Raw genomic sequence first — 27,252 nt, forward strand, 5'->3', positions numbered from 1 at the left:
GCATTACATAGATAGTCTATTCTTTTCATTGCCTACAACACATCGTGTAATACTTTGTAAAAAAAAATAAATCTTATGATACCAGCATTGCCCTACAGATGGGAATGCATGGTCAGTCACAACCATTACAGCCCATACAAAATATATTACATTTAAACTCACATACACCACCAGAAAGACTGTATCAGCCAGAGTATGTTTAGATATCTATAACATCTGGTGTAAAATTCTATGACACATGTATTGGGGTTGCTGCAGGTGAATTATCTTCATTAAAAACTAGTAGCAGTAATAATGCAACAGGCAGACACAGACTAGCTGTACATCAGAGAGACTGATCATTGATTACATACAATTTAACTACACACATATGACAGCATGCTAACTCACTGCTTTGTCTGTTTTCATTGTTTCAATATGCTAAAAGAATATTGGTTAGGCTAAATCTATATAGTAGCTCAGATTGTTTTAAAAAGCTGGCACATAACACACAGCTTCTATAATGTTCGGCTGTTTATTTGACTTACCGCATTTCTTTAGCAAGGTCTAATAGGCCACGGATAGTTTACATTCTTTAACATTACCTAACACCCATGAAAAAAAATATCTATTACTCATTAATAAATTGATTTGAAAACAAGCGTATGGCGTCTGTTTGAGAATTGCTTCAAATAAAAAAGTCCTACACTTAGCTGTCAGTAGTCATTTGTTGAAGCTTATGAGGTCAGTCTGTGAAAACATTCCTCCCAGACTGCTTTAGTTTTCTGCAGAGTTCTCGCTGCAACACACACACACACACACACACACACACACACACTCACACACTGGGATACAATGTTTAAGGACAAAATCCAGATTTCATCACCGGTGTGATGTTCATATGTATTCTTTTCTTGTGGGTCTTTTTTTTTTTGCGTGGCAATTTATAAATGTCAATGAAGCAAATAAGCTTGAGAAGAGATGCAATCTATAGGGAAACATCAGACTGAATAAATTACTGACATGAAATTAAGTGTGTCCTGCATTTGTGTATCCAATTCCTTTTACACAATTTCAGAGTGTGTTGGGGCTGCCTTTCCCAGTGTGCTCTTCACTACACCCTGCACATTTTACATGTTATTCATTCTGTAGAGAGAGACCACAAAACTCTAAAAAATATCCCTTTTATGTGAAGCATACAGTTGAGAAGTTGTCCAAACAGACAAATACGGCCTATAGCAGAAATGCTGTTGCAATGGATTTAGAAATCCCCATCAAAACACACTTCACAGAACAACAATGCTCTAACATATAGCATCTAAAAGGATTGCTTGGTTATAATCACAGAATACCTTAAATTATATAAAAGCTCTGAGTGCTATATGTACTTTGAGGTCACCAATAGTTGTTGGGAGCAGACAGTGTTGCTGCAATTTTAGGTCTCAGAGAAAGCTCTCCTCTGGCAACCTGAGGAACATTATACACGATTCGTGCAGACTTCGACTTAATCAAGTGCAAGTTGTAAAAATCATTTGCCATTTTCAGTGTTTCAGTAGCTATATGGGCCCCTCCACAACTGCTGCCCCCTCCTTTGCCTCCCTTTGTTCTCTCAAGCTCTAATAGGTTTTCCCCTGCCACACACAATTCACTTTTTTTTCCTTTTTCCCCAGTTCCCCATCCCCCCCCCCCCCACACCCCCTTTTAGTGCAGTGCCCAGTGTCGACTGGAGCATTTGAGCAATTTGAAATTAAAGCAAACAATGGGCAGGCACTCCCAGGGACCTCTCGCTCACCATATTACACGGAGGACGCTCGTGTGCTCTTGCGCATTATTGGCAAGTCATTACGTTTCTCTGGAAACCGAGAGCGGGAGCTCGCTCAGAGGAATCGGTGATGCAAGCAGCAGCTGAGTGCTTGGAATAGCGTGTGTGTGTGTGTGTGAGTGTGTGAGTGTGTGTGTGTGTTCTGGAGCATCCTTGGCAACAGCATGGGGATGCTGTCAAAACAAAACTGCATATTGACAGGTCTGATATGCAGGCTGATATAAGATTTTTCAAAGTCCATTTAATATTTTTTCAAAGATAAAAAGGTATTCATTCTTACATTGAAAAGCTTTTCAAAATGCTCTGGCGGTATGCTCAAAGGACCTATACCTTTCTCATTATCACCATTCCTAATCACAATGAAATGGCATTATGTGAAACGTATAACATTTCAGTTATTTGAAAATGATGCTGTTGACTGTCCAAAGAGGACATATACATATAAACTCAAATTCATGTCAAATAAAAACAATTAAATATCATTAAGAAAATTCAACAAAACCCTATAGGTGTCATTGACTTTAAAAATGTAAAAACAAGAATTAAAAAAAAAAAAATTAAAAAGTTGTCACATGTACTCGTGCACTTTGTACTGTAGTGGACATTGTAGCATAAAGGATCTTATAAGTATAATGTTTTTTCCATTTTACAATTGTTGACATGTTGTTTTGAATGATTTTAGTAAGATGCAATAAAACAACTACAAGCCTGACTTTTAATTATGAATATGTGTTTGTGTACAAATATAAATTATATCTGACAAAATATACTTCAAAACTGCAGCCTAATTATCAAGCCTAAACCTGTAGCATAATTACAAATATGCACAGTATAAGGTATAGGCTATTAGTAAAGTGATGTAACAGTGCACCAAATAGCTTCTTACAGGATGGAGTAATACAAACTATAAATGTAGAAAAACCCCATGCTAGGGGAAATGCAGCAACTGTCCAAAATGTATTGCAACAACTTACATGCATTAGTGTGTAGAGTCTGTTTGAACCATCTGAACCAAAATAAGGTTTTCTGTAGGAGTGAGGACACACAATTTATCTGCAACTAAGGATTATTTTCATTATCAATTATTCTGTATCAGTTTTTGACTACTCATTTAGTTAAGAAAATGTCAGACCAATAAAGTAAGGCACCACTCTAATTAACTTTGTTATCTTACAATAAATATTCAAAAATATTGAAAAATGCTCATGGAAATTTTCCAGTACGCAAAATGACATATTCAAATGTCTTGTTTTGTCCAACCAACAGTAAAAAAAACCCCCAAAGGTATTCAGCTTATAATGATATAAATCAGGGAAAAGCTGCAAATTGTCACATTTGTGAAGCCAGTACAGGTAATTTTTGCTTGAAAAAGGACTTTCCAAACCACCAAAATTGTTGCCAATTAAATTAAATTGACTGATTTTCTGTTTTAGATGCAAATTCATCAATTTTTTTTTTTTTTTTGTAAAACAACCAAACATATCACACTTGTTTAGCTTAGCACTTTTCTTTATTATATCAGTATCTGTATCATGCTGTACAATACCACTTATGTGCAATTTAATGTTTGTTTATATCTTAATTTGTCTCTCTCTTATCTTCTTCTCTCTCATTTTATTACATGCACTCTAATTGGAATTAGAGCTCGAAGAAGACAATTTTCCTTTAATGTTGCCATCTGCTGTGTTGCTGTCCATGTCACATTAAAATCTCTTGAATCTTGTATGTACGTTCATTGACAGCTAATGAAAAGAAATTGTATGTGTCAACATACTTGCATTTACCCAGTAGAGTTGATTGTGAAACGTCATCTTTAAACTGAAAGTAAAACCTCACATTCTTTATCTTGAACAGGAAACATTCAAATTTATTTTTAAACACAGCTTTGCTCAATAGTTCTTAGTCCACCAAGCAGATCAAGAGTTTCAGTGCTTTCTGTGAACACATTTTCAACACACACGTCAGTTTTTCTACAAATCCTGAGTATGGAGGGTCTATTTCAGTACAACGAGTGACGCCATGTCTTTGCCTACCTCCATGTTGCTACAGTGTTGACAGTGAATCGTGTAAAATGAAGTGAAGTCTTATTGTTAGAAAGTTTCAAACCACCTCGGCCATGTGGAGCCAAAATGGAACACTGTCGCGGGGCACGCACACGTACTCGTCTTGCGTCATTACGCATTTCCTGTTCTCGATGAAGTCCCCCCCCCCCCCCCCCCCCCTTCTCCTCACCGCCGCGCAGTGAAGTGGATGTTTTGGTGAACAAATATCACGTCGAAAAGGGACTTAAACACGTTTTAAACATGACATTTCGACCGTGTGGGACTTAAAGGGGCGCAGCAAGGGCAACGAGGGGCTTTTTCAGCGAAGGTTTCGGTTTATTTATCCGTCGTATTCCTCCGCATGTCCGCTTTCTCCGTAGATGGTCTCCGGCGAGCGTTGTCTGGCGGCGGACGACGAGTTCTCGACGAATAACATGAAGGAGATGATCGGGGGTTGCTGTGTTTGCTCAGACGAGAGAGGCTGGGCAGAAAACCCGCTGGTGTACTGCGACGGACACGGCTGCAACGTCGCCGTGCATCAAGGTAAGCGCTGGTGTTGGGAGTTAGCGGTTAGCTTGCAGGCTAGTTAGCGTCGTCTTGTTGCAAGGTTATGGAGCCTCCTCCTCCTCCTCCTCCTCCGCCTGCCCTCAGCAAGGCCAGGCTGAGGTCAGGCTCCACTCAGGGAGCCCGGCAAATAACTTGGCCTGTTTAATCTGCAGCTTTATGCACACATTTCTGGCTCCGAGTCGTGCTAATTTCTCCATCCCTCTCAGAATCTGTCATGTGAGTGACAGAGATGTGAAACTATCTTGCTGTCACAATATGTAAACTAATAACAGTCCAAACTGTGTTGAATGCGGCAGGCGACTTTGCTCTGCAATTTGATCATCCAGAAGAAAAAAAAGTCATAAAATGTACACAGCTCAAGCAGCAAAACACTGTTTTTTGTAAATGGCAACACATTATCTTTTAACATAGTAACTGAGATGCAGTGCTGCTAAGCCAGTTCTCACCCCAAGTTCACCCAGATGATGATGAAGTCCTGTGTTTACAAATCAAGCAGCTGGCCATGTGTCCATTGGATAAACACTGTGGGAGGCTGAAAACAATTTGAAGTGTCAGCAACTCTGAGTCCATGCAGATGCATGTATTTGCACTACACTTGCAACTGATGATTATTTTCATTATTGATTAACTTGTTGATAATTTTTTTGATTAATGGTTAAAAATGTTGATCACTGTTTCCCTAAGCCCTGTATGATATCGTCAGATGTTTTTGTTTTGTCCTAACCAACAGTTCACAACCCAAAGATAATCAGTTTTCTGACCAGACAATATTCACATTTGGTTATTTTCTTCTTTAAAAAAAGACTCAAAACGATTTAAGAGTTGGCAACTAATCGATGAATTGACTAATTGTTGCAGCTGTAATTTGCACTAGTAAGATGGTTTTGTTTGTCACCATTTGTGACATTGTTTGAACTGTTTAATAGGCCTGTCTGACTGGATCATGTCTGTATATAATCTACTAACAGTATAAGTCAAATGTTGCTGTATTTCTGAATTAATCTGGAATAGTTCTTTATATTTGACCCATGTGTCTCTTCTCATTGGTATTAAGTTGCAGAAACTAAAGCTAGGCAGTAATAGTGTAATTATTTATAATTGTTTTCATTGGTTAAACATTTGTGCCAAATCATTTAGTGTTTTATATATCACATTGAGGTTGCATCATAGTATGCCAGTCTCAGCCTGTCAAGCATTGTGAGTCATGCCTGTAAAAAATGCAGTATCAGTTTGTTTTAGATCAGGTGCATTTTGAAACTAGTGCGAGAACTAAACAGGAAAGTTGTTCTTAGCGTATTGTGATACTGTGAATATTGAATGTACCCCGTCAAGCGTTATGTATATAATACTCTATTAATACAAGGTCTGTCTTCAATAAAGTTGGAGTTTTGCTTCAATACAAACTCTGACCAAACATTCTAAATGTGCTCTGTTTTGGATAACAGATCAATAAGTGTCAGATTGAGAAATCTCCGTTTAACATCCAGTCAGAAGTGCCAAAAGTACTTGTTGTAATGAGTTATTGGTTGTAGAGAAAGCTGTATCCGTTAGGAAAAGCCGAGTTTTTGTTCAGATGTGCAGTAGTCTTGTCATTTTCTGCGTTATCATGTCACTGATCCTGAACCACAGTTATAACAGCTTCTGTTTGGATCAGATATGTTTGCCTCATGACATTAACCACCAACGTTCAACTGTGTCGGATGACTGGCTCATTTCTGCACTTCAAGTTTGAACAGACATTTATCTATTGGAACTTTTTTTGTTAACAAATGGAAGTATCTGTTAAAACGCTGGCATTTGTTAACTCCAGTAATGATGAAAGTCACAGCCTGTTAAAGGCCTGGTGATAAATTGTGTGTAAAGTGTCCAAAGTTCGTGCCATACATTACAACTGTGAAAAACATTGTACACATAATATACTAACGTTGATAGTTCAACATTCTGCGTCGCAAGAATTGTATTTATTTTTCATTCTGTGAGCCGTTGAAGAAGCTGTTGCACTGTTACAGCAACACTCTCAAAATGTTTTCGTGTGAATCATGACATTTAATTGTAGGGGTGTAATGGTACACAAAATTCATGGTCGGTATGTACCTCAGTTTTGGAATCACAGGTCATTATGTTTTCAGTGCAGCAGAAAAAAAGAAAGGTGGAAAATAACATTTTGCTCTTTTTATTTGAAAAATGTAAACATCCAAACATGGCTCAGTGGCCAAAACTATAACTGAAACAGTTCAGTTGTGCTGCAGTTGAAACCTTTCTGTTTCTGGCAAGTTATGCTGATTTATGGTCTAACGGTATATAGAGTAGTTCACTCAAACACGGAGTGAAATACCAACTGTCACAGCGAGGGGAGGGGCACGGGGAGACACGGTATCGTTTCACTATGGAGATAACGGAGCATATTTTAATAACAGTGTTGCACTCAGTCAGTGTCACGAGTCTCTCATTTGTCATTCTGACTGCAGCAACACTACAGGGTAGGCAGGGTAACCAAGCTAACTTGGCTAAGCCGGCTAGCATACATCCATGAACATGCTACAGCTAAGTGGTGCGCCGCTAAAATGTTCCAGGTGGAACTTGCGCTCTAGAATTATTGTTCCGCACATCAGAGTAAGTGAATTATTAAACTGTTTTGACAGTAATTGTTTGGTTCACGGAGCATACCGAACCAAGGAAAGTCATGTACCGAACTCAACATCCTGCACTGAATGTTTTGGGATGAATACACATACTGTTACGCCCCTATTTATTAGTATTACCATTAAACATGATTATAATGAATAGTGTGCAATTGGTGCATAGCTTATGTATGTTTACACATGTTGAATTAAAACATGTCTTGTGTTTGAGTATTCCTTTGAGTCTGAAAGAAAAGTTCAAATAACAACAAAGCATTTACATACTGTATTTAGCATCAGTTTGCATGGCAACAAATAAAAATTGCATGCTTTTTAGTGACCCTAATTAGGAAAGTTAATCGGTTACACAGTGTGTGCATGATAACAAAGTCTATTTCCTCGTTTTCTGTATTTTTCTTCTCTTTTTTTGTTACTGCAAGTCTGGTTACAAGTTTCTTCATTTGAACTCAGTGACCTGTGGGTGTTTTGTTCTCAGGAATCTGGATTATAGCTGTTTATTCCATTGGATTATGGGCTCTGGTCAGATCAGAGATAATCTGAAAATGTGTAGAGGACGGCTATTTAGGGTAGAGCAACTACAAGTCTGAGTCCTGTAAGCATCAGTGCAATCAGTTTGTATCTACAGCCCGACTGATGGATTTTTAAGGCAGATGCTGATATTGATATTTTAGGGTTTAAAAAATCTGATAACGATATATCGTCAGGTATTCATTTTTTATGGTCCTTATTGCATTTCATGATTGATTCCCAAATAAATGTAAAATCAAGTTTGTCAGCAGTTCCGTATTTCTACTGTTTCACCTTGTGATTGTCCTGACTAAAGATAAAATAGTTGCCGCTGTGATAACTGTCCACTGTTTTACAATCTGATAAGCCTTTAAATGCATTTCATTGTCTTATCACCACCTTAAACAACACGCCCCACAAACCCTGTGCTATTTTAACTAGGGCCCGACCAATACTGGATTTTTGTGGCTGATACCGATATTAATATTAATTATATCGATATATTGGCTGATAATCTTATGTAAACTTATATACAGAATATATAAATAAACACAATTTTTGCAGTGATCCCTTAAATGTGGTTATCAAACACTTGTGACAAAAATTCATAATTCAAGCATGATATTTTACAGTTTCACAATAAACTTTATCGTATAAAATGACATCAGTGCACTAAAACAGTAAGCTTCACTGGGAATTTAATAGTTATAAATAACAATAAATAGAAAAACACATAGAACAAAAAAAAGTACATATATATTAAACTTGAATGAAGAAAAAGGATCAAATATGCATACGTTGCTGCCTATATATTAAATAACTAACTTACTGTCTTACGCTCACACAGGCTAACATGCTAACAGGTCCTCAAAGCTGTCCGAAGTTGGACTTGTTTGGTTTTTGTGCACTTTCTTTTTTTTTTTTTTTTTCAACTCTCGTCCCAAAGTCCTCCTAAAATTAATTTAGTGTTAGGCTACATCCTCCCTGGGACGACGGGAGGTCTGCATGCTTGCTAATAACTTACTTGAAGAGTTGGGTCTCCGAGATTGTGTTAAGAACATAGATTGACTAACTTATCAGAGTTAACTTGAATGCATCAGTTTTAGAAAAATTTGATAAACCATGCGTGATCTCTGGATTAATTCGGCCAGCCGTCTTCTCTGTGGGGAAAAGCCAACAACCATATATACTGCTCCTCCTCGTCTTTGTTTTTACTCGCAGACTACAAACCAATGTTAAAAGTGCGTGCCGCCACCTACTGTACTGGAGTATGTTACATAATGCTATTCACAGACGGGTCCGTTGTCATGTATTTGTGAGAATGAGAGAGAGAGAGAGAGAGAGAGAGTGGGAGCGGGGCACACAGCTCCAAAAATAGAAAATCAATATGTGGCGGGCTGCCACAAATAAATGAATGTATGGGAAACCCTGTTGATGGCATGCCGCACATGTTGACATTACCACTGCATTACCAGTGATTAAAATATTTTGTAGCACAGGTGAACCATGTTACACGTTTGGTAGAGTGATCAAAAACATTAGAATAACAGTAGTGTGGTGTCAGATTAAAACATTGCATTCAAACATGTTCAGTCACAAGTTTGTCTTCTGATGTGTAAAAAAATAACCGAGAAAGTGATGTTTGAAAAGATGTTATCAGGTGCGGTCAGCGTTGCATGTGTCAGCGTGGTTTTATTATCACTCTGTGAATGATTCTGCGGCAGGTTCAGAAATTAACACCTGCCAAGCATCAAATGTGGGTAGATTTTCCATTTGGCGAATAAATCTCAGAAGGCTATCCGCCACAGTGGCGGGTAAATGTTTGTACCAAAATAGTCATGTAATAAAATATCTGGCATGATGTCTCAGAGGAAATTACTCATGTTTGTCCCTATACAGTGTAGACACGCGCACCATATGCGTCTCTCTCTCCCTCTCTCTCTCTATCCAAATGATGGAAATCCTTCGTAGCAACAGAGAACTTAAATCCCTGCAGATGTTTGTTATTGTTGGCTAACTTCCCTGATTCACCTGTAACATATACAAAACTGTCTTGCATATTTTTTGTAACTGTACAAAATGACCAAAAACAAAATCTCTTTGTACAACATTGTGTACCACATAGATTAATATAAAATATTAAACTGTGCTAACAACATGCTTTGATAATGCATGTTTATTTTCTGGAAATTTTGTTCTGGCCTCTTCTTTAAGTTTGTATTCAACATAATACTGTATTATCTCAATGAAATATAATGAAACTATATGTGACACAAAAAGGCAGTTTATTATTTTGGCTGGTAAAAAAAATATGCTTGGCTGGTGGATTTTTATAGTCCCCATGGCAGGTGAGTCAAAAAGTTAATTTTGGACACTGTTGTGTGGAATAAAATGCAGCCTTTTGTTGTGGTTGCAGTGACTGACTCTGCTTTATTACCCTCTTCCATTCCCCCCTCCCTCTCTCTGCAGCCTGCTATGGAATCGTGCAGGTGCCCACTGGTCCATGGTTCTGCAGAAAGTGTGAATCTCAGGAGAGAGCAGCTCGCGTGGTGAGTCACACAGTCCATCCATTCATCATTTATGAGTAAACTCTGGAATAACAAGCCCGGGGCAGACAGTCTACCAAAGCTGGGGGACCTCATGCTTTTAAAGAGCGCTATTATTTTAAAACATGCCAAGAAAATGGTAGCAAGTTAGCCATTGTATCATCAATGTGTTTGTTAAAAGGGCTTTGAACAAGTCAATTTCTCAAAATAACACAATGGTTGTTGAAGACACTATTTTGTCACCATGGTTAGAGAACATCTTTGAATCGCCACTTGTGGCATATCAAAGGAATTGTAACTACAGGAGTCATGTTAGGGGTCAGCGCTGTCCTGCCGGCTACAGCCACTTTTTTTGGAGCAGCTGCCTGCACCTGCAGGATTTTCTGTAATATGTGCCATCTAGGGCTGTGACTGTATGGATTTTTTCTTAACGCGGTGAAAAAGCAACGTATCCCTGCAGATTGGTGGCTTACCGACCCCACACCCCCTAGGCCACATCCTGGGGTCTTACCTCACAATGAAGCAGTTCTGTCCAACCAGAGAGCGGCTAGCTGGATAGCAGAATTGGGAATACCATCGTTCAGCCACGTCTCGGTGAAGACGAGGGCACAGTAGTTTGTCATTTCTCTCAGAGATGTCCAAAGCAGTCTTGGGTAGTCCAGTCTACTGTCAATGTAGTGGATGTTGGCGAGGAAGATTGACGGGAGAGCTGGCCGACCGGGGTTAGCCTTTCGCCTGGCTTGGATGCCGGCTTGCTTACCGCACTTCTGCTTTCTAGCGCACCGCTTTTGGCGTCCCCCTGGGCGGTCGTTCTCGTGGGGTAATGCCGAGGTCTTGCAGCCTGGTGCCTGGAGCAAGATTCTCCAACATATCACATAGCCTCCTATGTCTCCACTGCATTACCGTAGATCACACAATATATGCGCAAGCACATTAGACTACCATATATGATAGTTACGGTTGATATTTCTTTTAAAAATGCAGTGATGATGGTAATGAGCACAACCTCGCCGTAGGCATCATATGACTGCGGAAATGCGGTTATCGTCACAACCCTAGTGCCATCTCCCAGTGGCCCAGAGCCTGTCAGTCCACAATCTGTGTTCTGTGCCAGTTACAATCACATTTCACCAATTAAAAAAAATTCTGATTTAAAAGCTCTATATCATATATATTAGATTATTTTAAATGCTGTTTGAGTGATGATGGTTAATGGTAAATGATAAACACCAGTTGTGTGTGACAAACATTAAGCTCTCCATTCTGCACCATAACAGCCCATTAAAATGTGACTGTCCATGCAGGAACGCAGCCTAGGAAAGCCCTAAATTTCCAGCAATTGCCGCAGGACCTGTGCGCTGACCTGCTCTGCACAGACATCTTAATCATGTCACTTAGGACTGGAATTGGGCAAAGGAGCTTCCATATTTCATGTATCCTCTTTGTGGAGCTACAAGATGGTATGGCTTGCTGAGTTTCAACTTAACATGACCTCGGCAAACTCATAAAGACCTGTCTAGATTTTGTCAGTGCAAGATTAACTTGATGTAGCTGTTGATACAGGTGTTTGGTATGACCTGCCTCTTGCTGTATTTATGTGTGTGCAGGAAGGGCAACACTTCTGTAGCAGAGCTGTAACTTTTTTTTCTAACCTCTTAACCTGATGAAGGAGACCAGGTTTCTTGTTTTCAGGACAATTAAGTTAGTTTAGGATAGAAAATCAAAAAAAAGCCGCATTAATTACATGTAAAGGCATTGAATGTTTGTAACAGTGTCCACATGTGCAGAATCTTTACATTGAATCTGATGAGTAAAACAGTCAAACTTTATCCTCTGTGAAGGAATGTGTGTACAAACTTGTTTGTCCAGCCTTGCAGGCTGTGCAACTAACTGAAACAGAAGTTGCGTGAGATGTTCCTTTTAAAAAATACAAGAGAAATATACATATACACAAGTGTATTAAAGGAGCTGATAATTATGTATGTGTTTAAACTGACAAAGAATTACATTGTGCACCAACATAGCTTGTAACTGGTAGAGCTGGTACATTTCTGAGCCTGACAGAGGGCCCTCAAGAAGAAATATGTTATAAAATATTGTGCTTTACTTCTTGCATAATGTTAATACAATGGAAGAGGGGATTGACCCTTATTTTTACCAGTTTTCCAGATAAAGTAGCCATTGCTTTACCTGAATTCAGTGGTCTGAATTAGAGCTGCAACAGTTAGTTGACAGAAAATTAATCGGCAACTATTTTGATGATCGAATAATCATTCGAGTTTTTTTTTTTTATATAAGCAAAAATGCTGAAAACTTGTTGATAGCAGCTTCTCAAATGTGAGGATTTTATGCTTTTCTGTGTCATGTATGATTGCGAACTGAATAACTTTGGATTTTGGACTGTTCCAGATCAGACAAAAAAGATATTTGAAGATGTTGCCATGGTCCCTAACAGGCATCTCACTATTTCTGACGTTTTGTGGGCAAAAAGATTAATAGATTAATCGATGATGGAAAATAATCATTAGTTGCAGCTCTAGTCTGAATCAAATTAACCTACGGAGTTCTTCTCCAATGACTCTGTTTTACTGACTATTAACAGAACTATACAGTCAATAAAACAATTACAGTAATAATGTAAACAGTGTTTCCCCTAGGTTGACTGGTTTGGGATGGTGGTGGGGGTGGGGTGGTGCTGAGCAAGACTCAGGAGAGACTCAGCAACCAGACATTTCCCCCTTCGGTTTAGGAGCAGCTAAGATTGACACTAAAATGAGAATAACTGGTCCACCTTAAAGGTCAGTCCACCTTAAGTGAACGTGGTCAGGTTAGGCTAACCTATTGTCACTAACTTTGGAGCTAACCCCCTTCACTTTTCCAGCAGTTGGGGAAACAACAGACGTGACTTTTCTTGGTCTTGAGAAGCTGCAGCATTTATTAACTGACACACTGTAGCCTGTACTGTACATTTACTGCCAAACCGACAACTTAGTGCTAACCTTTTCCTCTGCTCCGCTCACAATCACCGTCACTTTTCTGACGCTCGCTCTCTTACACTTGCTATGCACACACATTACGCACTGCCATATACCTTAAAGGAGATGCGCTACCAAGAGTTTCCCAGGCAACAACACACAGGTTGACTCACATTTCAGAACAGAGCTGCATTGAGGCTCCCAACCACTATCCAAATGAATAGACATTTGGCGTTATTTTTGGCTTCTAAAAAAAGGGTTTTTTGGCCGGGCGTTCTCATTTGTCTGGCGGCCCACCAGGCCTGTACAATCATAGGGGAAACACTGATGGAAAGATATATGAAAGCCTGTTCAGAAAGATGTATTTTAAGACATGAATGTGGAGTAGAAGCACCCTAACTTTCTTGTTGGTAAGGTGTGAAGTTTGACATGGAACAGAAAAACAGTGGCGGGAAGAGGAAGAAAGAAAGCAATCAGAGACACGAAAGTCTTTGTGTTCATGCAGGATTACAGATTACACACACACACACACACACACACACAAGAGTGGAATAGCAAGGCTGAGAGCAGCAGAAATAATTGCTCGAGGGCCCGTATTTGCTGACACACACACACACATATTCAGAGAAAGAAACAACCTTTAGGTGGCAGATAGTGAGAATGTTTTCCTGAAGAGTTTCTGGACTCGTGCCCGAGTCCGCGCCACTTGTCAGCATGTTGGCATATTTGTCATACTTTGGTGTTGACCTCATCCCCAAGTAGATCAGGTTGACCTGTTGTTCCTGACCAGGTGTTTGCTCTTTACCCACAGAGATGTGAGCTGTGCCCCCACAAAGATGGAGCCCTCAAGAGGACAGACAACGGAGGTAGAATCCCTCTCAGCTGTGCACACACATACACACACACCCACATCTGTGGTTAGCCTCTTGTGTATTTTGTCATGTCACCGGCAAGTTTAAGGGGTGTGAGCGTGCTGGGAGAGTTATGTTGCTGTTTGTTGTGTGTGCTGCCTCTCTGTACCGTCCTTGCCAGTCCATGTTTTATGAGTGTGTGTGAGTGTGTGTGTGTATGTTTATGAGGGGGCGGGCCAGGATGGGTATAGTGCATGGCCTGTGAGGAGTCTCCTCTCTGGGTTCATTGGAAGGTCAGCTTGGTGGAGACTGTAAATATTCTGTGTGTGTGTGTGTGTGTGTGTGTGTGTGTGTGTGTGTGTGTGTGTGTGTGTGTGTGTGTGTGTGTGTGTGTGTGTGTGTGTGTGTGTGTGTGTGTGTGTGTGTGTGTGTGTTGAGTCAGTCAGAGAGAGAGGCACAGCTGTGGGATTGTGTCCAGGCCTGCAGGGAAGCATCATGACAACACTAACACACACCGTTTTACTACTTTCTCTTTTATTTTACCCTTCCCATGACCCCTCTCTCCCTCTCTCTCCCTCTCTCTCTCTCCTCTTTTTCCTCCCGTTTTTCTCTCACCATCTCTTTCCCCTGCACTTTGGTTTCTTTGCTCTTGTCAGTTCCTCTTCACTTGTTGATCTGTGTGGTAACTGCTGTTATTTCAGGTGGAACAGTAATAAAGCAGAGCAAAGGGATCGGTCTTAAATAAGTATTTGATCCAACATTTCAACATGTAGCAGTCACAGAGGAAAGAAAAGCCTCAGAGAGACAAAAATGAAGCTCTCTGTCCAGTCATGGTAACAAATAATTCCTCTTTAGCTGTAAATACCCAGTAAATATCAGTGCTGTCATTAGTTAAAAGATGATGACATACAAAGCACACTGAAAGGTTTCAGTAATCATCCATTACATCCATATATTTAAGGGCTTTTGATGGGAACAAGTATGTTGGAACACCAGCAACAGGGTCACTGCACACAAGTAAATGCTGAGAAATGTTAAATATGTGGCAGCGGTATGAAAGTTTTAAATTAGAGTTGGATTTTCTCATTCTTAAACATATTCATCATTATACTGACTGTACATGGGGTTTATTACCTGCAACACTTAGGACCACGTGAACTAAAGGTGTTTTTTTTACCTGGTGTTGGTGTCACGGTTTTAACGTGGTTGACCACAGAAGCTCATAAAACCATTATCAAGAACTGACAGCCTTTGTGTCTCTCTCGCTGTTTATTTGAAATTGTAACACAGCACACATTTTATAAACAAAATCTAAGTTCATTGTCTTAACACACTGGACTCGCAGAGCAAGGGAAGTTTGTAAAGGGCTGCTTTGTTGAGTTTTCGGGGGGTAAAAGCGTGAATGCTCAGTTCGAGGAGGAAAGCTGCGCCACTTTTATAGTCCTGTTTTATAGGCCTCTTCCAGATTCTTGGAGGGACTTCAAAACAACAACATGCCCCCATTTCACACCCGCTGCCTTCTCTCTGTCCCGCCCTCTGCCCTCCTCCCCATGTCCCGTTCACCAGGTCAAAGGCAGGTCAGGGGTTCAACTGTAAGTTTAAGCCTGTTTTTGTTTCCGCTATGGGGAAAAACAGACACCTCCAGCGTGGCAAGAGACTCCCACCTCCATTTGACCTCCCGTTCACCTCCTTCAGCTCCTCCTCAGCTCCTCGTCAATTCTGCTGCCACTACACCATGGCCCGCTGTCATTCTACCGCCCCCAGTTTGTCTTCACTGACAGGCAGCTGTGTGTGTGTTAAAAGCCTTAATAAACGGCTACTTAGATAGATTAACTACCAATTTACAAATTAAATATTTAGGATAAGTTGCTCTCATTTTTTTGATGCGAATGTAATAAAAACTGCAATTTAGCATATTAATGATGGGTCAAGATTAGGTTGTGTTTGGGTCTCTTGGTTTGGACCAATAAAATGGTGTGTTATTGCTTTTTAGTTCTGGTCCAATTTGGGTTCACAATGACTAACTATCAACAAAGCAAATGTTGCAATGTCTCATTGACTGACATGGACCTGTGCTGCACTTCATTGAGTCTATAGGCTTTATTTTATCTTCACTAATGGTCACAAATGGCTCATGAAGCTCAGTAGGAAATATCTGGATGTGACATCAAAACCGTACTGGACTTGATCTGCTATAAATAACACTCTGCAGATAAAATGTATCTAGTGCAATATGATGTGTGAAGTGGGTGCTACGATCAGCTGTCTAGGTTTGGTCGTTTGGTCCACACTAGAGTTTGAAGGCAACACAGATAAACCAGACCAAACATGGAGGCGCAACAAAATTAGTTGTAGTACACCTATATGGAGTTAGTGTGGAGACTTTATATTTTTTTTAGAGTCACAACTGTCAGTGTTTTGCTCTTCCGGTAATCAGTCCTGCCTCAAATATCAATCACAGTAACATTCGCAACCAGCAAATCAAAGATCAGAAACCTCAATTCTGCACGTGTGTGTTGCTGTTCAAGACGTTAGCTGATGGATCACAGGTCTTTTATGTAAACTGTGAAATGTTGCTACAAACTACCTTCTGCTGTCATATATGTGGGCGACGTCCGTTTTGCGTACAAAGACTGATGGTTGTACTCTGTGTGACGTTGCAGGCTGGGCCCACGTGGTTTGTGCCCTTTACATACCTGAAGTAGAGTTCGCTAATGTCTCAACTATGGAGCCCATAGTACTTCAGTCTGTGCCACACGAGCGCTATAACAAGGTAACAAACTCCAAATCTACACCTTTAGACACACTATAAAATGACATACACATTGTATTGTATGTTTGTTAATCAAAATGTGTTTTCCTGTGTTTGTGTGTGTAGACATGTTATATCTGTGAGGACCAAGGCAGAGAGAGTAAAGCAGCCACTGGAGCATGTATGACCTGCAACAAACATGGCTGCAGGCAGGCCTTCCATGTCACATGGTGAGACCTTTTCACCTCACGTTCACCTCACCGGACAGAGAAAGAGATAGTTTCTTCAGTTGTTCATTCATACTCGAGTAAAAACTTGTAGATTTGATAAACTGTTGAGAATTGCAACAGCAAAACCACTGAAGTACCTGAAGATTCTCATGTCTAGCAGTAGTTTAGTAACTTACAGTTGTAAGATAACTTTTTTCATTCATTAATACTGCCAGTATATTATGTGAACATTAGTTTTCTGTGAATACTTGTCTTGCAGTAGTTTTGAATAGTTGAGGTTTAAAAAACTGTAATAATAGCACAGCCTGGTCTAGAGAGGGAAAACTAATGTTCAGCACTTGTCGGTACCATGATACTTATAGTGGTACAATAAATGTTCTCTCTTTTCTGTTTTTCACATCCCTTTAATTTTCTGTCCACCACTCTCTACCACAGTGCCCAGTTTGCAGGGCTGTTATGTGAAGAACAAGGATCAGATGCAGACAACGTCAAGTACTGTGGATATTGCAAATACCACCACAGCAAATTGGTAAGTGTCCCTTTATATTGTGTGTTTATATCCTACAGATAGCTTTCCTTTTGACGTTCAAAACTACAACATCACTAGACAGTAATTAATCTTAACTGAAAAGCAAAAAATTGATAGCTTTAACCTTTTTCTGAACAAATTTGATTTTGTTTGTGTTTTGATTTGTTTTAAAGTGATTAATCATTGACTCGGCTAGTTTATGGAGGAGAGAGCTTGTGTTTTTGTAATTACCGTGAACATATACATTGATATTTTGTTCCCGGCACATGACGCATCTCTCTCACTAGCCGGTATTGGACTCATGTGCACACTGTCTGTCACTGTCTGTTGAACTGAGCGCTGATCTCAGTTTTGTTTAGTGGAAGTCACGCAGACCGTTGCGTGTGCATCGAGGGCTCATAGTAGCTACGGTGTTTGTTGGATGTGATTATGTATGCATGAAGGAGGCGTGTCTGTTAACAAACTGGACAAGGGTTTATGTGTTTTCTGTTCCCTTAACTACACGCGGGGACTATCTAGACATGTCACACACATATTGGTTTACCTGTAACACAGTGAGAAACACTTTGTATCTTGTTGAAAGACTTTCTGCCACTGAGAGATAACTCACCATTTCACTTCTTCTCTTTCCTCTCTCTACCTCCCTTCATCCCTATTCTTCCCCACAATATCTTTCCTCTCTCTCTCTCCCTCCTCTCATCCTTCTCTCCATCTTTTCCCCCAACCATTCCTCCTTTTTCGTATTCTCTTTCCTACTCAGCCCTATCCCTCTGTCAGTCAACTTCCTCTCTCTGTTTGGCCCTTGCCCTCTCTGCTTCCATCTATCTTTCTCTCCCATCTGCTTCCTCTTTCACTGGACCAATCCATTCATCACTGCACTTCTTGACTCTCTTCCACCTGTAGTTTACCCTCCATCTACCCCTCTTATTCTTCCTTCCCCCCTGATCCCTTTAATCTCTCCGACAGTGGCCCATCTTCCCCTTTTCTCCCTCATGTATTGGTCCTAAGCCCAGACTGGGCACAGCGGGTTGGGTTTGCAGGTGTTGGATGAGGTCCTTTGAGTCTGGTTTTCACTGCAAGGTCAAACAGGGCTAATCATTATTTATGTATTTCAAATTCTTTGAAAAATACAACTTCAGTGATTTGTTTCTTAAGTTTCCAACTGACCTGTCAGTTAACCTTTAACGTTTGGTTAACAGGTGTAGGAGTGGCTTTTATGCTGCTTTGCTTAAACTGAACACATGGTTTCAATAACAGTCAGATGTTGTATGAAGAGCTTTTTCGACCCTTTTTCAAGATGTAATAGAGAAATAAAGTAGAGCAATGATTATGATTTTGGAAAATATAAACATTAACTTAAAAAAAGAGAGAAAATCAATCTCTTTTTCTCTTAGTAAGATTTTTTGTGATATACAGAAAGCATTCACTCCTAAATGACAGATTACTGTTTTCTCATCCATGATCACAGCAATTACACAACATGCTCTGACTGTGCAATTAGCATAAAGCAGGGTTTAAAGTTCTCAGGCATAAAGCAGTTTTAAAGTCATAAAACACTTAATTCAATACATTGTACACATTTCCTCCTGGACAACTTTTCAGACTCACAAATCTTTTCTTGCTTTGATCCCCGATAAAGCAAACCTGAAAGGTGGATTACTCGCCATTTTCAAGCAGAAATCAATCAGATAAGACAGGAACGAGAAAGGTAGACACATTAACACACGGCGCAACCACTGGATATACAGAGGAGATATGTTTTCACACATTCACTGAAGAGACCTCCTGTTGTGCTCCAGATTTTGTTCCACCTCTAGTTAACAACCTTTAACACATGAACGCGTGTACACACACAGCATCGGTTGGGGGAGGGACGCAAATATGAAAAACAGGAACGTGACTGAAGTATTATGATTTCTGGAACAGTGGTAGGATGGAAAGACAGGGGCAGGCTTTATGGTGTCAACGCACACACCGATGACATTTTGCAATGTTAACAAACGCTGATGGAAAGACTCATGCTGTCATATTGATCGTGTATGAATGGCTTTGGATGCTGGGGTATAATGTCATTAAGCTGGGATTGTATGGATGACAGGAATGTACGAGAGGGAATCAATGATATGAAGAAAGCAATGTTGTTAGCAGAGTGGGTTTCATACAAACACCACTTGATGGATGTTTACGCCATGTAATGGTATTTGACTGGACTCAGTCAGTAGCCAAATCTAATTTTCAAACTTAGATTGTCGTTGTGTAGTCTGGACTACAGTGAAATTTCTCTTTGGTTAGAGATTTCATCTATAATACGTATGAATAATTTTTCCTCTATTTGTGAGTATAGTGTAAATGCACCCGTAGAATCATCGGCTTTGCTTTTCCAATCAGTGTTTCTGGCACACGGCCATGTCTGCTTTGGGGCATCTTCTGTGACAGTGATTAGCAAAACTTGTTGCATAACTTTCTGTCTCTAACTGGTTTTCCAGAACAACTGGTACTTAGCAGCAAAATAGGTTTACAGCACAGTTAAAAGTAAAATTAGATTCATTTAAAGTGTACAAAATCTCAAAATCTATCCCAGAAAAATAGTTTCATAGATAAGGAACCCATATTTTGAGGCTATATTAAAGCTATATTAAGTGGTACAGAGTGGTACAATTTTAATCATAATAAAAAAATATGTATTTTTTTTGTTAAATTGGAATAATAATCAAGTTTTTACAAAGACGTTTTTGTGAACGTTAGTATGAATAATAATTATAAACTCTATATTGTCTTAAGGTACAGTATGTTGGCATGGAAACTCAAATTTAGAATTTTGTTTTGTTTTTTTTTTAAAGGAAGAGATTGTCATGTTAGCGCTAAGTGAGGCCAAAAGACGGGACGAGGAGTATTTATCCCCTGGTTCACCATGTTGCCTCAAGGAGTCAGTTTTACATAAAACGCCAAAAGAAACAGCCTCTGGTGATATATCGGTACTTTTGAATACAGGCTGGATAAACAGGCCTTGATCTATGCCTGGAGGTAATCTGGCTGTAATTTGAGGATGAAGTTGTTTATCACCATGGCAACAGACACTATGAACAAGAGCAAGCTGGCTCAGACCGAGATCGATCGCGAAGGCCCCTCAAAACTGTCCCAGGATGCCTCTGTAGATCTTAGTTTTGATAAAACAGTTTTAAGACAACAATAAAACACGACTTGTTGTTGTGGGTGTTCTAGTTTTACTTTTGTGTAGATTATTGATTATTTATCCACACTTGAATTCACCTAATGGTTACTTTTGATCTATAATAGTTTGAACCACCACACATTTTTGTACTTTTTTACAGACCTCAAAGTTTACTCCTATAATCACCATTTTTGTAACCAATGCTCATGACAATGTCTTTTGACTGTTTTTGAATTTTGAGTTGTCCTTGAGTTCAGTCAGCTTATTTTAGTTTATTAAGTTTGTTTGATTTTTTTTAAAATTTTTTTTATTTTTTATAGTGAGTTCTTTTTGGGTCTAATTTTAGCCTCTTTTCTGTGGACTTCATCCAGTAACTTGGAGTTCCTCTTTACCTTTTAGCGAAGGAGCAGGGGCCGTGGTAGTAGGTCTCAAAGCTTAAGTGACTCTTCCTCTCAGTGTATGGATAGACCCCCAGACAAGGACAACAAGGTAAGACAGCCCTCAGATCTTACGCTCTCTATGCCTCCCACCCACGACTGTGACTCCACCAGAAACATACGCCCTCACTGTTACACGCTCACACTATGGAGGGACAGTCAAATACACAGTTAAACCAATAATCATTTTTAATGGCTCTTATAATGCCTTCATAATAAGAATTTATGGAGATAAGTCAGGTCCCAGAAGATACGTTTTACTTTAAATTAACAAGCCAATGCAAATTGATTAATATATAAGACTATTCACAACTAAGTAGCCAGCTATTTTTTTAGGGCTGCAACCAAAACCCCTGCAAACGTCCATGTGGGTCATCAGTCAGTTTATTACAAAAAAATAAAATAAGCTTTTGAAATGGATGGATGGCTGTGAAATATTTATTTTCATTAAAATGAGGAGCAGTTTTTAAATTATACAATATGACCTTAATATCTTGTCAAAGTTGGTAGTATAAAAAACGTCCTACATGCAAACCATCAATATTTTCTTTTCCGTAACAAGCACAAAAGTCTTTAAATGTGATGTCCAAGTAAGTGCTGAAATTGTGTTTTTATAGACCCAGCGGCATTTGGATTGGTTTTTAGCTGCTAATATGACTGCAGCCCACCTACACCCACCAGTGATATCAGCCTTAATGAATGCTACATTAGTGTGAGTTAATCAGTCGCGCCTGTTTGCAGAACATGTAATCACAGGCTGCGTAAAATCAGAATTTACAGGAGGTGTCAAGTCATCTGTTCCACTTTTTCTTTGTCAGAACAGAGGACAGAGAGCAAACTGAATTTTCCCCGTAGTCTGCAGTTGAGTTAAACCTACGATTCTCAAAAAGCCGTGTGTTAACGTTAGTCATGAACATTTCCGATGGTTGATACTGCATCTACAACCTCTTTGGGTTCGGGCACAGATGTTCAACACAACATAGCTGGATGTAATGTACTAAATTAAACACACAACTGTCCCTTTACAGTCGAGCTGTTCTAGAGAGTGTGTAGTTTTCTCTTCACTGTCATTGATTCTCTCCACCAAACTTCCCAACAATGTGTCCTCTTTGGACAGCGCTTTGAAAATGCATCCAACCCCTAAAAAGCACTTATAATAACAAACAGGATTGTCACAAAGTGCATTACAGCAAACAAAGGACGCTCATTTAGATAAAACAAGCTAGAACAAGAACGTAACATACTCAGACATGTGGGGCAGTACTTTTGTGTGAAACTGTGTGTGAAAATATTATAGCCAAGGGACATTTTCCTCTGCTTTAACAAAGAACTTTCTATTGTTGTTCAGTGAATGTGAATCATAATAGATTCACTATCTGACAAGAATAAATAATTCTTATGATAAGAGTCACCTAAAATTCCCTGTCCGAAGCCATTAGTTACATATTCTATATAATGCAGCTGCACAGTGCTTTAGTAAATAAGTGCATTGGTAAAGCCAGTTCAATGTAGAAAGGATATAATTGCTTTAAAGAAGCAAATATAGTCGTAGTTCCTTGCAATTGGCTAGTAGGTGAAGAAGTAAAGTGCGTACTATCATTTTTTTAATTTTAAAAAAAATCAACACTGCAAGTATATTGGCCACATGTTTTCAACATATGCCTTACTAGCACAAGTTTTGAGTAAAATCTGTTTACAACACATCAGTATAAGAACTAACATAGAGTGCAGATGGCAGATAAAATAAATCAAAGATGGGAATTCGACTGGGCTGCATATTGCTGATACACATCGCTCACATCTGCCGAATGATTCTCTGTTTCTAATCATTATGAATATTAAAAAAATGTAAATGCTAAATGATTTGGGGGGGGGGGGGGTATATCATGACATTTTGTTAGCTTTTAAGAAAGAGGAAGGAAGGTTGAATGGATGCATTTTGAAAGTGTCTCTGAAGTCAGCTCCACCATTATGAAATCAGAGGAAGTCAGCTCCTTTTATCAAGTTTGTTTGTGTCAGCTAAGTGGCGTAACAAGTAATTGCTCCACTTCCACTGAATGAGGTGCTCATATTCTAATGAGATGTTGTGTTTATTTTTAAACCTCTGTTTATGCAGACGGCTCAGTAGAGATTTTGTTAATGATGCTGTGCCAAAAAGCCTTTTGATGCTTTGAATTCCCTTTTCCCACTTTTTTTTTTCTTTTTTTTTTTTTTTTTTTGCAGTTTTAGGTCGTTAATTGTTTTCTTTTGCAGGGTGATAGAAGCATGAAAGAATACAATAGATTTTTCATTGTTTTCATTCACAAAGTAATTAGTGGAATCCAAATTGAGCATTTAGCATGTTGTAGGACATTTTATCAGTCTACTTGGTCATTGCGTCTGATGGTGCCAGCTTCAGGATGGTTGTGTGTGTGTGTATTTGTCCACATACTATTCAGACCAACTGCCCTGGCTTTTGTTAATACTGCCTAATTTGCATTAGTTGAAGTACCCCCCTCACACACACACACACACACACTCTTCATCCACATTCCAGGGTCAGAGATCAGTAGGCACAGATGTGTGTGTGTGTGTGTGCGTGCGCGCGTGTGTGTGTCCGCACATGCATTTGTTATGTGGTTTGGAGGCTCAGATGTATACCCACCTCATGTCAGACCCTGCAGTCAAACTACAGCAGGGGCTAAAAGATCCCCCACACCGTCCGCTTAGAAAAAGCCCGCAGGAAACACATATACATACACACACACACACGCATCCATACATACAATGGCTGGTCAGAAATCCTGCAGGAAACTGCACAGGGGAATTCCTGCCAGGCCAGGGCGGATTATTTTCCCCCTTACTTCCTGTTCCTCTCCCCGTCTTCCCTCCCTCTCCTCTCTGTTTCTTCACCCTCTCCTCTTCCTCCCGAGGCCATTGTGTTGAATTATACAACGTATTAATACATTCTCTATCAAGTTAACAGGCAATATATTGTCCTTCCATCATAGGTACATGTATTTTTATTTGAGCTGCAATGATTAGTAGATTAATCGATTAGAATATCAGTTAGCATCTGTTTTGATAATCCAATAATTGTCTTTTTTTTTAAGCAAAAATACCAAATATCAGCTTCTCAAATATGAGAATTTGATGCTGTTCTCTGTCAAATATGATAGTAAAGTGAATATCTTTGGGTATTAAACCATTTGGACTAAAAAGACATTTGAAGACGTCAACTTGGGCTGAGAGACGTTATAATGGCCATTTTTCATTATTTCCTGACATTTCATGGACACAACAGTTAATTCAGAAATAATTTTCAGATTAATTGACAATGAAAATCATCATTAGTTGCAGCCCTGATTTTTGTCAAATTGATCAGTTGACTCTGTTGGCTACATTTGAGGCTTTTTATTAGTTTCTCTGAATATTAATTTCTTGTCTATTAAAGTTACAGCAAGGAAACGTACAACAAGCTTATACACATTATGCAAATCAAAAGGTGATCGTGATGATTTAATGTAGTCTGAAACAACAGAATTATTCAACTACCTGATAATCTATGAATTAAATCATTCATCAATCAAAAATGTTGAAACATTCTCTGGTTTCAGCCTCTTGAATGTGAGTATTTGCTGCTTATCTCTGTTTTATAAGTTAAATGTTTTGTTTTATTTATCCACTATTTTCAGCAATTTTATTGACAAAATTGGCAGATTAATTGATACTGAAAAATCCTTACATTAACTTATGTTTTATTAAAACATTTTTAAGTTTTAGAGATCAAACGCAGTAATCAAGATGCCTGTGCGTTTCAAGCACTGGAAAAATGGCCAGGCGCATGTTTGGGGGCCTGTGTAAAGGAATCGTGTTTCTCTTGTAATGGGCCTCATCATCTGTATTCGACATAGACGGAGAGGATTTCAGCCCACTGTTGTATCGCTCATTGTTCGGGGCTTTGTTGATAAATAGACGTGGACCTCATCCTCTGCCACCACTCATATTTACCTCACAGTCTCAAAGACCACTTGGACATGTCAAATGATCGTGCTGCTAATTTAGGTCAGCGGCACAGAAAGAAGAGAGAGGACACGCTAAAAGTCTTTGTCTCTGCCTGTATAATCAATTGACCTGATTGATAAGGGTGTGTCAGGGGTACATTGTGTGTGTGTTATGTTTCCCACGCCCAGTGCTTTGGGTCCTTCAGAGTGTGTGTGTGTGTGTGTGTGTGTGTGTGTGTGTGTGTTATCCGACCCTCTCAGCTCAGCCTCTGTCCATCAACACCTACCTCTGGAATGTTAATGAAAAACAACAAGGGAATCCCAAAGAATTTACCTCTCTGTCTGTCTCTCACTCCCCCTCTCTCCCACTCTCCAGTATCATTTTTATTTTTTTGTCGAGGTGCCGTCTAAGTTAGTTAATCGCTCGCTTTGTAAAATCCCCCTCTCTATCTTGTCTTTGTCTCGAGTTATCTGTTTTCTGTAGCCATTAGCTGAGGTAGGCGCTGTCGTTAAAAGCAGTGTTGAAACAATTTGTTAATCAGTTGGTCAACAGGAAAATACATTTTGAAGTCATTTATGAGCAAAATTGGAAAACAGTTGCTGGTTCCAGCTTCTGAAATGTGAGGATTTACAGCTTTTCTCTGTTTGTGCCACTAAAATTAGACTGTTGATTTAGACAAAACAAACAATTTGAAGACACCACTTCAACTTTTGGCCATTTTTCACTGTTTTCTTACATTTTATAGTCTAAACAATGACTTGATTACTCAAAATAATAAAACACAGCGGCCCGCCGGAAGGTCTGTCATCACAAACTGATGCTTTGCAGCTTAACATTGTTCAAAAGTTTCCAAAGATACTAATTACATCATCTAAATTTAGCAGACATTTGTATAAAGTAATGCACAAGACATCTACAATATTTCTATTTAATGGAAGGGTGGAGTCATTAAAAACATGAGGTCTTGGGTTTTAATGTTTACATAGTTTCAATGTAGGGCTGGAGCCAGCTGATAAACGGTGTGGAAAAATAATATTTTAACATTTATTAAGGCGACTTAAAGGTAAACAAAGGGAGAAACTGTATTTTAAGTCATCATTAGATAATGAAAATGGCTACTCGCTGCTCTAGTTTAAAGTTACACCCAATAATACACACGAGCAGAACTCAACATACGTCCTCTAACCCCAGAGCGTTAGCATTTAGCGGAAGCCAGCTTGCAGACAGGTTACAGTGGAGCTGCTATCTCCTGATTTGGCTGGGGATGTCTGTTAACTGCCACTCATAGAGGAAGTCTGGCTAAACTGTCACCAGCCTCCACGCAATCATTTCTCAACGAGACCCCGAGGGAGGGGGAGGGGCGGTTTCTGGTGTTTCGGAGTTGTCATGACACTGAGCATCACAAGCATGTTGAGTCGCATGTTGTCTCTCAGGATCGCTGCATATTTTCACTGCCTATCTTGGAGCTCGCGCGCGTGCGTGCGTGTGTGTAGGACTGCGTGCATGCAAGCGTCTGTGTAAAAGTCTGTGTGAGCGTACGTGCACCTGTCTGCCCACACGCACGTGCGGAGAGGTGTCGGGGTGTGCGGCGTTCATGTGAGGTGTAAATGCGCCGGCACCCAGTCGCCACCTCAGGGGTGCGAGAGGAGGGTGGTGGCGGTGCGTGTGTGTTAGAGAGGGTGTAAATTGAGCTCTGATGGTCCAAGAAGGAGGATATGATTGGATGAAATGATGAGACCTTGTGCGCTTCGGCACGAGGCACTTAGACACACTGCTCTAAACTGCAGCGTGCTGAATTCCTGTTGCTTCCTGTCCCTTTTATTTTTATCTCTTCCATCACTCTCTTTGTGTTTGTAGATCTCCAAGCTTTCATCTCAGACTGAGCCTTTGAAATGCAATGTTCCCTCTTTCTCTCACTCAAAAACACACACACTCACACACACACACACTCCTCTTCTGTTCTTATAACCTAATTTATACCTTTGTTTCTTTTTATTTTTGTTATCTCTTTGGCTATAATCTTCCCCTGAACACTTGCACATATGATCCAATACGTTCACATGCACATTCATTTTTTTTCTACTGCTACGTTCACTGTTTTCTCAATGTTCCTGAAATGCAGAGGGTTATAACATACAGGTTGTAGGAGGTCTGTTTTCCTCTCTGTGTCTTTATTTCTCTCCTCCCTGCACTCATGTCTTGAGCAGCCTCACCCAT

General features: G+C 39.7%; 1 protein-coding gene across 5 annotated transcripts in view; it reads left to right on the forward strand.

The window, feature by feature from the left end:
• Positions 1-4,019: 4,019 nt before the first annotated feature.
• The window catches only part of mllt10 (MLLT10 histone lysine methyltransferase DOT1L cofactor), a 46,720-nt gene continuing 23,487 nt past the window's right edge, over positions 4,020-27,252 (forward strand). For 4 of the 5 annotated variants that reach the window (XM_042399290.1, XM_042399291.1, XM_042399292.1 and 1 more), the window contains exons 1-7: positions 4,020-4,386; positions 10,029-10,108; positions 13,892-13,946; positions 16,595-16,704; positions 16,810-16,913; positions 17,349-17,442; positions 21,014-21,103. In XM_042399290.1, the coding sequence (XP_042255224.1) occupies positions 4,224-4,386; positions 10,029-10,108; positions 13,892-13,946; positions 16,595-16,704; positions 16,810-16,913; positions 17,349-17,442; positions 21,014-21,103 (696 nt within the window). In that variant the 5' untranslated portion in view covers positions 4,020-4,223. The remainder of the gene's footprint in view (positions 4,387-10,028; positions 10,109-13,891; positions 13,947-16,594; positions 16,705-16,809; positions 16,914-17,348; positions 17,443-21,013; positions 21,104-27,252) is intronic. The other variant, XM_042399294.1, reaches the window with a different exon arrangement.

The sequence above is a fragment of the Thunnus maccoyii genome, chromosome 21, assembly GCF_910596095.1.
Source record: "Thunnus maccoyii chromosome 21, fThuMac1.1, whole genome shotgun sequence".
Lineage (NCBI taxonomy): Eukaryota > Metazoa > Chordata > Actinopteri > Scombriformes > Scombridae > Thunnus > Thunnus maccoyii.